The following is a 13,285-nucleotide window of genomic DNA, read 5'->3' as shown; positions in this document are numbered from 1 at the left end:
GGACTAATGCTGGTTTTATCCTCAAAGAGGTTGTACAAAATGTTGTTATCTTGTAGACGAAAAAAACGACAAGTGGTCACTGTTTATCGTGCCAAAAAACAACACTGCAGGGAGAAAAAAAACCTCTCGGGGTTGCGCGCCTAATTGTTTATTCTCCCGGAAGTGTGATATTAGGAAATAAACAACGACCACGAGTCGATTATTTATTATATGAGATATCAATATTATGTACAGCCTCTTTAAGGATGTTACTAATATGTACAAGCTTTTTAAATATTTACCCGTATGTAAATAATGATCACTCCCTGGATAGAATCCGACCTTGGCAATGTCGGACAAGTCCATTTTACGAACAGGGTGGGTTAAGTTTGGTATTTTCCGCATATTCACAGGTCGATTATCTGTACCTTTCCTCCTAATACCGATTGTCATATCTCTGCCTCTTTTGGATGCGGTCGTTCGGCCACTGCGATTATCTGTGTAACCCACCTACATTTGTGGGGAACAACTTACCAGACACTTCTCTCTAAAAATTAATATCGTCCAATAATGACGTCATCAAGTTGTTAGAGCGTATTCGAATCTCCAGAAATGACGTCATGACAGAACAATGTCTTGTCGTGAAATATAAGATAGCTTCGCTATAAATCGCAAAGATCAATGTAGAACGAAGCGTGGTTTATTTCACGATAAATCATTGTTCTATCATGGCGTCATTTATGGAGATTCGAACATGCGCTCGCAACCCGATGACGTAAATTGGACGACGTTATTGTTGAGAGGGACGTGTCGAGTGAGTTGTTCTCATGTATCTGGACAACCTAGATAAACGCAATGCCCGAACGAACGCTTCCAAACGTGGGAGAGATAAAGCCATCGGCATTAGGAGAAAAGGTACAGATAATCGACGTGAGGTTTGGGAGAATATGCAGGAAAGACCAAATTTAACTCCCCTGTTCCTAAAATGGACTTATCGGATTCTATTCAGGGAGTCATCATTATTTAAATAGGGTAAATATTTTTTTAAAAACTGGTACTTTTCACTAACATCCTTAAAGAGGCTGTATGTAATGTTGATATTTCATATAAGAAATATAGACTCGTGGTCGTTGGTTATCGTACAATAAAGCACTACAGGGAGAATAAACTTTTAAATTATAAAAAAAACTTACGTTTACATTTCTTGCTTAGTGTATAAAGGCGCAACTAAGGATTTCGATTTTTATTAGAACAACTTATCTGAGTTGTACATGGGAATAATTATTTCAAAACAATACACCTCATTATATATAGACACACCACACACGCACTCAAGAGATATGGATGTATGGACCTTGGGAAGATTATATGCGCACACACAAACTCCAGGGTTGTTTTCGTGCATACAGAAACTAGTCTGGAGTGTTATATAAGCGTTACTTTAAACCTCCTTAGCGGTCATCACAACTTAGCGTGAACACGAAGTATTTGTTTATCAGAATATGCCATGGATGAAATAAACAAATGTCATTCCTTCTGCAAATCTTATCTTGTACGTTTGATTCACATTTCATTCATAGTATGTGCAGTTTCATTGACGGCAGGGAGACGACTTTCCAACATGACCTTTAAGAAGCAGAAATATGCAACATTATCTAAGAGTGCCTTCCCTGAATGTTGTAGATCTTCGGTAATTACTGGAGCTGGAATATTGCTGAGCTGGCGTTAACAATATTTACAGGGGTGCTGCCATGGTTGTCCAGTGATCGTTTTGCTAAGTTCATCCCTTTAATCTCTTATGGTCTGCTGAACGTGTGTTCGAATCCCAGATTCGCTCCGATTATGATCCATGGTACAACAGTATACACTATCTGAGGAGAATACCTGTCCCAACTGCAAGCTTTCATGCAGTTTGGTCTTTCTTCCCATCATTGTGACACAACTATTGTTCAAAGCAGCGTATTATAAATGATCTGCGTTTGTGTGTTTGTTTAACGCCGCACTCAGCAATATTCCAGCTATATGACGGCGGTCTGTAAATATTCGAGATTGACATCATGAGCATCGATCCACGCAATTGGGATACGATGACATGCATCAAAAAAGTCAGCGAGCCTGACCACCCGATCCTGTTAGTCGCCTCTTACGACAAGCACAGTCGCCTTTCACAGCAAGCATGGGTTGCTAAAGACCCATTCTACTCCGGATCTTTACGAGTACAAATGATCAACGACACATTATATATCAGAAAAATATGACATACATGGTGGTACATGTTGGGAACTTCATCAGTTACATGCTAGTTATGCCGAGAATCTTTGTCTTGACAATTAAGGTTCATCTTCAGCAAATGAGCAGGCTTTTATTAAGTTATACCCGTTTTCTCTGCCAGCAAGGAACTGGATGATAATAAGAGCTATGAAAGATGCGTTTAATCTCATTAAAAACAGATATTAGTTCTCGCTGCCACAAAACACAAGTACGGTAGCCAGCACTAAGATATGATTAAATGAGATTGAGATGCATGAGGTATATCTTCTGATTATCGGCGAATGGGCGACTCTATCGGAAGACAAAAGAGACCTCAGGTGTAGTTAATATATAAGTGAGGGATTGGTCATTTATCACCGGGAGGACGGGAACTGAGACTGGTCTTGAGACTGGGTTCGGTCAAATGGGGCATACATGATGCTTTTGCATCAAGACCAGGTCTATCAATATACAACATCCATTTCCATAGATTTGTGACGGGAGCCACCGGTGGGGTGGGGGTGGGGGTGGGAAACGCTCATGCACCTTTTCGCGAACACCTGGTATCATCACTATTTCATAGTGATTCATAAACACATGCTTATCATATAGTCGGAATTGTACAGTCGACTCTGCTTTATGCAGATATTTCTAATGGAAATGGAAGGGGTTTTGTGGCTTTATTTCAACTAAGCATCACAACTGTATATTGTATGTGGATCCGGGTCGGATTATAAGTCCCCAGTGTCCCGTCTGCGTGGCGTGTAGTCAGAGCCCACTAAATGTGGGTCCGGGTGGTCATGTATAGACTGTGACGTGGCTGACTAACACGATACGCTGTTCCCGCTCTCAACCACTGGTTTGCCTGGCCCCTACTCCATTATTGCGTTTTGAAGCATTCCAGAGATTTATACATCCGTACTTTATATGTGATCTGGCATACTAAATTAAACTTGTGACAATACCACGTCCAATCCTTTTGGCGGTATGTTCAACACAATTACACGATTACTGAATGCGAAATGCCAAATCACAAAATACATCCGTCCTTTTCCAATAAGCGGTATCCGGGCTTGTAATCTATATCAAAACATGTAATCTATTGAATGAATTGCCACTTGTGTAAAATATCTTGCCTAGATTATGCTAATGTTTACACAACATATATCGCATACAGACTATACCACAATTAGCCACTTGACAATTGGTACAATAATTGTACCATAGCGTTTACACAACATACATACATCTACGTAATGACCCAAATACCACAAATTAACGAGAAGAAAATCCTACCACGATCGTACTAACGTTTACACAGCATATACATCCATGTAATGATTGGAATACAACAAATTAACTAGAAAATCCTACCACGATCGTACTGGCGTTCACACAACATATACATCTACATGTAACGACTAGAATACAACAAATTAACTAGAAAATCCTACCACGATCGTACTGGCATTCACACAACATCTACATCTACATGTAACGACTAGAATACCACAAATTAACGAGATGAAAATCCTACCACGATCGTATACTAACGTTTACACAGCATATACATCTATGTAACGAATGGAATACCACACTTGAACGAAGTGACAATTCGAAGCAATTTTTACATCGGGACTCTCCCACCAAACGGCGCATCCGACACTCGTGTGTGTGTATATTTACGTTGGCGATTTAACGGTCGCTTATTCTAAAGGGGGAGGTGTGTTTTAGTTGTGTACACTTGCATGAAGGAAGAAGGGAGGCATACACAGTTACAATTGTTCGCGGGGTAAGGGGGCAGATAACGAGGATTGGTGGACGGGGATTATGCAGATGTCAGTGATGACACGACCTTAACTTCTGTGGCTATTGTATTTTCAATTACTATAGCTATTGTATTCTTACGTTACTGTGATATGTTTAACAATGGACTAATTGACAGGGAAGAACGGGTGTCCATATACCAGTAACTGGTAGGAGTCAATTTTGCCAAGAAACTTTCTACGAAGATTCATTAAACAAACATGACAGATAAAAAGGTGTAAACAATTACAAACACATCAAATATACCTTGTAAATATACTATACACAGAAAACACTTTGAAATCATAAATTGTTTTTCCAACGAAATTGAAAATATTTTTCAACTCTTGATTTCATTAACAGGTTAAGTCTGTTTAAAAAGATAATGAGAAAACCTAAACAAAGAATCAGTTCCTTTTTTTTCATAATCTGAGATGTCACCGAAATATATATCGATTATTTGAGAGCATCCTGTGGCGTCTGCAATGTGGTGCTTTTGTCCGGATTTTAAAACTGATGTCCTACGCGGTACTATTTCCATTACAACTTACTCACATGCATCATTACCCGCACACGAAACCAGTGTAAGCAAAAAACAATCTAGCTCTTAAAGAACACAAAATGTATAGAATAAACAAAGAAGAATGTGTTATATGAGCGTATGACTGTTTGAGTTAAATATTTTAATCATGTTTGATAATTTTTAACTTTGACTTTAAAATATATGATTAAAGCCATTAATTTTCTTATGTTTTTTCTTATCCATGAATATGTCACCTGCAGGTCTATCTGCACGGGATTGCGTAGCTGTACACATACAGAAATAATATATCGACCCATGTATCCTGTGGGTCAATAAAATATTTCTTGTTTGTACAGCTACGTACACCTGTGATATAAGTTACATAATGCTGTATTTCAGTAAACATCAAACCTGTTGATAAATATGTGAGACAGCCATAAAATGAGTATATTTAATATAACGCCACACCAACTGACTACATGGAATATATATATGACCTTGAGTTTGCGGACAATACACAGAGGTGCCATCTGCATATTGAGACCTAACTGTCGATATCTCCGCTATTCGCTGCCGCAAGAGATTTCAGCCATAGGAAGAAAGTAAATAATACCAGGTGGGGCTGTAAACTTTCTAAAGCCCTCAACCGTCAAGCGATAATGAGAGAGACATAATTCTCAGTGTTGTGTTGCAATTAAAATGATTTTGTTTATCAGCAAAGCCAGAACGCATTGAAAGAAATAGAGGCTTACATCACGCGTTAACGCATGGTAGAATAAACACTCCTTATAATCGACGCAAAGTTGTTTTTTAACCAGATAAGAAATGCAATATCTAGATATAGAGCAAAAGTCAAATTTGTTCGGTCAACAAAAACAATTTATGGTGTATCTTCAGTCATACTATTTGGATACATAAATCAGAAGGAAAGATATAATTTTCATTTAAAAGGCGCGTTATATCAAGTGAGTCTATAAACTTGATATGTGACTTAAAAAAAACTTCCTTTTATTTATATTTTATTTTGAAGACGAATAAATAACTTGCCCATCCCTTCTCACTAGACCCAATGTTTCTATTGACTCCTTTCTCGGCCAAGGAACGCGTTCATCAGACGCCTGTAGAAATCTATAATAGTAAGTCATACAGATAGTAGTACAAACAGGATGCTGCCATTTTGGGAGGGAGGAAAGAAGATGGTCGCGGAGCGAGCGATGGGCTAAGTGTCAAATCTAACAAAATGCGATGTGATGTGACAGTGTAACAGCATGGAAATTATTCATTTTCGGAATTACTACATATGGAATAATCTGAGGTTTGAATAAGCCTATACATCGCGGATCGCTCATTTCGTGTTGTTTACACCAAAAATGGCATGAATAATGGAATCGGTGCCAGGCATGGCGATGCAGCCTCAAAGTCGGGCAGTGCATTGAGTCATTAATGATAATAAGATCATTGGACTTGTCAATTTCGATATGATCACATCATATTTGCTTTGAAAATCTCTCTGAAGTACATTCACAGCAATATAATGTCAGTTTAAAGATGATACAAAGCATTCTGAAGCGATGATGATCCCAGACAAAACTGGAGAATGACAGGAAGTTGGGTAATGAATTCCAAAATTCTTCCTTTTTGACGAGACCATAACTTTAACTCAAAAACCATGTTCAGCCAAGGCTCAAGTCGGCCTTCGAGCAAGCAAAGCAAGTTTGACCAAGCTCTGAATCTCAGCATGGGTCGACCGAGTGGAGGTCAGCGCGACCTAAATATGGACAAAAGTCCTGGCAACATTGGGCAAAGGAGTGCATCTCTCGGGCGTGTCCGGGGCAGGACATCCTCCGAGGGTTCGGGATCAGGGGCACTGGGATACCAGCCGGGATCAAGCCGAACCAGCCCCCTCAGTCTTCCCATGGATAACTACAGTTCCCTCTATGGATCAACCAACCAGGGATACATCATTGAAAATCTTGGCATCGCTGGGATGTCCCTGTCAGGCAAAAGTCCCATGGAGCCAAGCAGTCCAGGTTCATCTATGCATAGCAGCAGGACTAATAGTTTAACTAACGTGAGGGACAGATCACTAGATCGTCTGGACAGAGAACACATTTTGATGGGTGAACGTTCTTTAGATAGGCACATTGACCGCATGCAACTGTCAACCCCTAACATGTCATTTAAGGAAAGTTCATTGGAAAGGGAAAAGCGAACATATAATCGTGATCGATCGCTGGATCGTGATCGAGAGTACCCTCATATGGGAGCACGATCTTTGGAACGTAGTGAGCATTCTATGGGAAGATCTCGATCCAATGAAAGAAATGGGGACTATATTCCCCCAATGGGTCCATACTTATCCCCAAGCCCAACATCACAATCAGAATATAGAAACTCCCTCATTTTTGAACTCCAAGTGCAGGTTTCAGAATACCACAAAGAGTGTGCCAAATTACAGAAAGAACTGGAAACTGCCAAGGAGAAATTAGGCTCTAGTATGAACAGCATTAAGACTTTTTGGAGCCCAGAGCTTAAGAAGTTACGAGCCTTGAAGAAAGAAGAAACTGCTAAATGCAACCTTTTGAACGAACAGTTAAAAGTAGCTCAAGCTGAATTAAAGGTAAGAAGGAAAGAAAATTGTATGATTTTCAAGAATTTGTATTCTGCATAATTTGCTATCCATTCATGTTGAGGGAATGCCACAGATGAATCTCTTCATGCTTTTGGAGATGAATAAATACAGATGATATCTGGCTGCATGAAGAATCTTATAGCTGTTTCATCTATGTTGGGGTCCTGGGGCCAAGGTGCCGGATGAAGTTATTTTAGTTTGTGTCTTCTGTTGATGACCATCATCAACTATCCGATGTTCATTTCTCCCTTTGTACTTCCTAACTGAGCAGAAATGTAGATACATAATTATATGTTCATTGTCTGTCAAGCCTAGACTTACATCTAGTCTCTAAAATGAAACTATTTTACAGAAAAAACAGTTGCTTTAAGTGGCCTTTACAAGTTGTATGATGAACAAAGGAGATGTTCCTATGGATATGCACCTTCTTTATTACAATGAATGCAACGTTTTGGTGTAGATACTAACACTGTTATCAAGCCTGGTATATCACTATCTCCCGTCAGAAATTATAACAGTTGTTAAATTATCGTAATAAAATATAATAAGGGAGCCCGAGACTCTTCATTTTCAGAAGTAATCTAGACTTGCCAACTATAATAGACTTGCATGGGCTGTATTGGCTATAAAGTAAACTGCTGTTATAACGAACTCAGAGGGACCACTAATTTTAGTTTGTTATTAACATAATTCGTTATAAGCATATATATATAATGTGTATACAGTATAAATACAGCAAATGGCCGGGAATAATAAAAACAGTTTGTTATATTCGCCTGTTCGTTATACATGTTATAAGCGTGTTTGTTATAAATGTAGTTTACTGTACTTGTGTCAGGGTCTGTTGACAGAAAATGTCAAGCCTGGTCCTTCTTTAAGATGTGTTCCTTTGTTGTATTGTATGGCTTTCCTGTCAGGTTCATATATAGGGAGCAGGCAGGTTGCCGCAACACATTCTGATACTGCAATTCAATGGGAGATGGCAGTGATTGAGGATAATTGAGTCGCTGACTTTTGACGATGCAGATTACAGTGTTTGACATTTCGCATTTGGGTTAAATTTGTATGCCAGCAAAATGAGTGATCCTAAATACATTGGTTTTGAAAGTTTTGTGAGATGCAGGCAGCTTTGGCTAAATTGTCAGCTTGTGAACCTGCAGTGTGTGAATCTGTGATGTGAAAACAGTTCTAATGATGTACCTAAGCCCTGACACGATAACCCTCGTGGGGATTCAAGGAAAGGAGGGCGGTGGGGTAGCCTAGTGGTTGAAGTGTTCGATCGGCCTGGGTTCGATTCCCCACATGGGTACAATGTGTAAAGCCCATTTCTGGTGTCCCCTGCCGTGATATTGCTAGAATATTGCTAAAAGCGGTGTAAAACCTCACTCACTCACTCACTCCGGGGAAGGATGGGCCCTATGCTTGTTGCAAGGGACTGTCCATTTGGTATTCTTGGTGGAAGGTGATGGGGTGTGTTTGGCTGCAACTAATCTGCAAATTCCACATACACAGCAAAATATTAAAATGGTAGGTCTGACAGAAGCAACTATCACCATGGGACTGCCTCTGAGGTGTAGTGGATAGAGAGTGTCTGCCTGGAGCACACGCATGGTTCAGTCCCCAGCTGTGTTGTGGCAAAAGACATGAAAAGATGGTACTTGTTGTTATCCTGCCTGGTGCTCGGCATCAACGGGATAAAACAAGGACTGGTTGGCTCAGTCAGCATGAGTGGGGTATTTATGTTAAGCTGAGGCATGGTACTGCAGATAATGAACACTGTAAAACCAGCAGTAGTCCAGGCTAAGTACAAGCAGATAAACACCGATGTGCAGGCTCTTTACCGTATAAGTGCAGTAATCTTGAATGCAATGTGAAACCCCATTTGACCCCATCTATGAGCACTGGGTTGTGAGGGTCCATGACTTGGCTGATCGAGGGTCATTTTTTAAGACTGAACGTGCCAAGTGACATTTTATGCACAGGTGTTTGCTGCCCTCAGTGCCATGTTGCATGTTTCTCGGTCAATACTCCACTCCTGAAATGTCAGGTCAAACTAAGAGTTCAGAACAGTTGTATGTACCCGTCATAGGCAACAATCTAAGAAATAGCGTCAAAACATTTACTATGAGACTTATGAAATATTTCAAAATTGTACTCATTTGTGTTGACAGTTTAATCTGGCTTAGCTTTAATACAGCATTCCCGGGATTTGTCTAGACCTGTGGCTTTCCCAAAGGGAAGTCTGCAGCAAATGTCAGTGGAAATTCGCAAATTGGTATGAAAGCATTTCATGTGAATATGGTTATACCTAATCATGCTGATTTTATGGCTTTGAAGAAATAACCTGCATTTCAGCACTAACAGGACCAAACCATGACCTGAATTTAAGAAAAATCCCAATATTGAACATGATGTTATATTTTTCATAATTTGCCTGTCAAGATGGCCAAGGGCACTTAGTTTTGAACCTTTACAAATCCTTGCAGTCACTACTATTACCTGTAATAGTCATTTCCAGCAAGAATTTCACCCTTGGGCATGTTTGACAATAGTTTTGTTCTCAAAACAACAGCAACTTGTGCATGATAAGCCTGTTATTTATCAACTAGACAAAACAAATTTGGACCAAAGTCAGGTTTTGGACAAGTGGATAAACTTTGGGACCATAATGTCTGTCAATCATCATGCTAAGGCCACACATTATTTTTCATTTCAGGGACCCACTGCCCCTATTGAAAAGCAGCTTGAAAAGTTATAAATTAAACACAAAAAGATTTATTTACATTGTGTCTCCCACTAGTATTATAGACCCTCTTATACAATATAAAATGTTATATATAAATTCCATGTCTACATCACTATCAGTGATTCTAGAAGCCAGCTGCAGGTTTAACTCCACAGCAGAATGACTTTCTTATAAATAAATGATTGATGAAGCCATTTATTTTTATTTTGACCGACATTGTGTGGAAAAGCTGGAATAAATCCATATTGTGTAAAACTAAAAAAGTATGGCCTAACATACTTGTACCTTGTTTCAACCCTGTAGGGCGTGAGTGACCCGATCATCTAAGGTGCTGCAATTCACTGTGGGGAGAGTTAAGTCCCTTAGGCATGCCAGAGTCCTTTGATCATGTGTTCGAATCCTGGTTCACTCTGATTATGTTTCAAGGTTTGCCAGCACCATATCCATTCTTGTGAGGTTCATCAACGTGGTTAATGTCTTGCATCACCTGAGCTGTCCACAACACTTGAACAAGAAGCTGACTTGTCAGGATATAACTGCAGTACTGTTCAATGTGACATTAAGCCAACATCACTCACTCGCTCACTGTTTCAACCTTGTATGCAGTGTCTAAAGGTTTCTTACTACATGTATCTAAGCAAAATTCAGGCTTACTAATGAGTCTGATATATGTCCACCTAATTTACTTCATGATGTAAAAGCAGTGTTTGAAATTATGAGGGTCCTAGAGGTGAGATAACTTGAAAACTGTACAAAAAGGCGTGAAACCTCACTCGCTCGTTTGCCGGATCCCGTCCGCTCACTCACTCACTCACTTACTCACAGGTTCCTGTGGTCCGTAAGACATCCCCTAAATCTGTAATACACATACCGTATTCGACGTAATAAGCGCCCAGAGCGCTCTCAAAATTAGAAATAGGCGGCTCTTATTAAAATATTATTTTGGTGAAAAAAAGTTGAAAGATAAATTTCGTGTTCATGTACGACAGATATATTTTTCCAGAATTTAATTGCCCATAATTAAGGTTGCATACATTTCTGGTGTCCCCCGCCGTGATATTGCTGGAATATTGCTAAAAGCGTCGTAAAACCACACTCACTCACTCACTCACTCACTCACTATGGTTGCATATTTATAACACACGAGTGCGTATCATACGCGAATAAATAAGTCTTGTGAACATTGATCGATCGGAAGGGGTGCTAATTGGGATTGTTCACTAGCCAATATATTCGCAAATATCGCTGTGGGTGCTTATTAGAGCGGGGCGCTTATTACGTCGAATACGAATTGCTTCAAATACGATACAAAAAGAAACTGTGTCATTTCACCACCACTAGGTATGTTTACTTCATATGGCTGTATACCCTTCACTGTGTTACTGCATCATCAAAAGTGTATTGGGGCTTCAAAGAGTCCAGCATCACCGTCATTGTCAACTGGGCAGACACACAGCCGGCTGATCTACTTAACAGCATGCGGGATGTGTTTAGTCTGTCAACCAAGAAATCCAGATTAAAGAGCTTCACTTACACAGTCACTTGGCCATTTGTCCCACAAATTAAGTAGGGCTTGCAGAGCTTAAGATTGGTCTGTACTTTAGGCCACTGATATCATGGATATAGAATTTTAAAATTGTCCAAAGAATGTTTTCTTAATTTCTAATTAATGTTAAAGAAGATAGTATTGATCATGTTGAAATTATATCCAATTATTGAAATGTCTATATCACAGTCTCTGCCAAGACCTTTTGAGCCTACTAGCAAGTACTTGGCCCTTAGCAATATTTTCAATTGATTTTACTGTCATCATTGTTATATGGCATCGGGAATTTATCATGGCCTACCCCGAGGCTGATATTCGGATATGTCAGTAAAAATTCCCAAATTGGAATTATGATTTCCATTTTATGTTATTTAGTTAGAACCAATGTCATAGCTTTGTAGGGGCGCCTTGTATTTCCCTGATAACGGAACCAATAAACAGGAAAAGGCTTTTATGCTTCCTTTCACATTATTGCAATGTTCAAAGACCTGAATTTAGGGAAAAAGTAACTTTGAAAAATCCCATTTTTGAACAAAATTTGGATTTTTTTCGCCATATTGTCCTGCCAAGGGCACGAAGTTGAGAACCTTAGATAAATCCTTTGGCATGTTTTAGCTGACTTTGCAAGACAAAACAGAATTTTACAAGACTGATATCATGTATATATATATGCCGTTTGTCTCTTGAAAAATCTCTGCGCATGTAACATATCTAACATTATTATTGTCGCACCATGTCTGGTTTTGGATACAATATGTGAAGCCCATTTCTGGTTATATTTCATGTTATATTTTTAAAAACTGTGACTTCAACAAGTTGCCAGATTAACCTGTGATTTATAGATGAATTCGTTTTGAACAATGGTATCCTTGTGAGTCGGCCCAGTGTTAAGATTTGTTAGGACCTGTTTACATATAAAAACATCCGGCAGTTTTGTGTGAGATTTTAATGACGCATGCACCTGGCCCGGCCTGTCAGAAGTGACAGAATGTTGCCTTGTTACATGCTCAGTGCAGTGTGAAAATAGTGTTAGGGTACGGTGCAGTTCTCTTCACCACCTTGTCGTCCAGGTTTTGTTTTATCTGGGTCAGGGCCATGATAATATTAGTTCGTTAGTATCAGTCTGGGACATCAGGACATTGATTGATGGGCCCCAAATAGCCATTTGCCCACTGTCCACACTGTGTAATACTGACCAGTTGGTGTGGTGGCATTGACTTGAAATGAGATTTGTTTGTTTGTTGGTTGGTTAACGCCGCACTCATCAATATTCCAGCTATATGACGGCGAGACTGACCACCTGATCTCGTTAGTCGCCTTTTACGACAAGAAAAGTCGCCTTTTACAGCAAGCATGGGTTGCTGAAGACCTATTTTACCCCGGATCTTCACGGGTCGATTTGAAATGTGAAAACTTCACCATGATTGGTCTTTACCAAAGGTATTTCTCCCTACAACATGGATAGACTACCAGGGTTTTACCTTGACTCACAAAAGTGGAGGCCCAATAATTTAATTGAAGGGTCCTTGCAACCAGTATGAGTGTCCTGTAAAGTAATGAAATCATGTATTTTTCTGTATGTTTGGATAATTACTTCGGAGCTGAGAACGAATCAATGATCATGTGGACAGTGGTCATGATTGATGGATGAAATGACAGACACCCATAACAGCTCTTGATGTGCTGTAGGTTCATTGAATATTATTGTGCGTCCCTTGGGACCCAGTATATACTTTTTCAGTGCCCAATCTCAACATTTGTGCATCACGTAAATCCCTGGAGTTGAACAGCAATGCATGTGAG

At 39.5% G+C, this 13,285-nt stretch overlaps 1 protein-coding gene across 1 annotated transcript in view; it reads left to right on the top strand.

Moving 5' to 3' along the window:
• The first annotated feature begins 5,733 nt into the window (after positions 1-5,733).
• The window catches only part of LOC124136294 (ERC protein 2-like), a 66,938-nt gene continuing 59,386 nt past the window's right edge, over positions 5,734-13,285 (top strand). The window contains exon 1 of the mRNA XM_048396899.1: positions 5,734-7,178. Coding sequence (XP_048252856.1) covers positions 6,228-7,178 — 951 coding nt within the window. The 5' untranslated portion in view covers positions 5,734-6,227. The remainder of the gene's footprint in view (positions 7,179-13,285) is intronic.

Source organism: Haliotis rufescens, unplaced genomic scaffold (genome assembly GCF_023055435.1).
Source record: "Haliotis rufescens isolate VD_foot unplaced genomic scaffold, xgHalRufe1.0.p SCAF_16, whole genome shotgun sequence".
NCBI classification, from domain to species: domain Eukaryota; kingdom Metazoa; phylum Mollusca; class Gastropoda; order Lepetellida; family Haliotidae; genus Haliotis; species Haliotis rufescens.
Note: the sequence above shows the minus strand (reverse complement) of the source record. Positions and strands in the feature narration are given on the sequence as shown.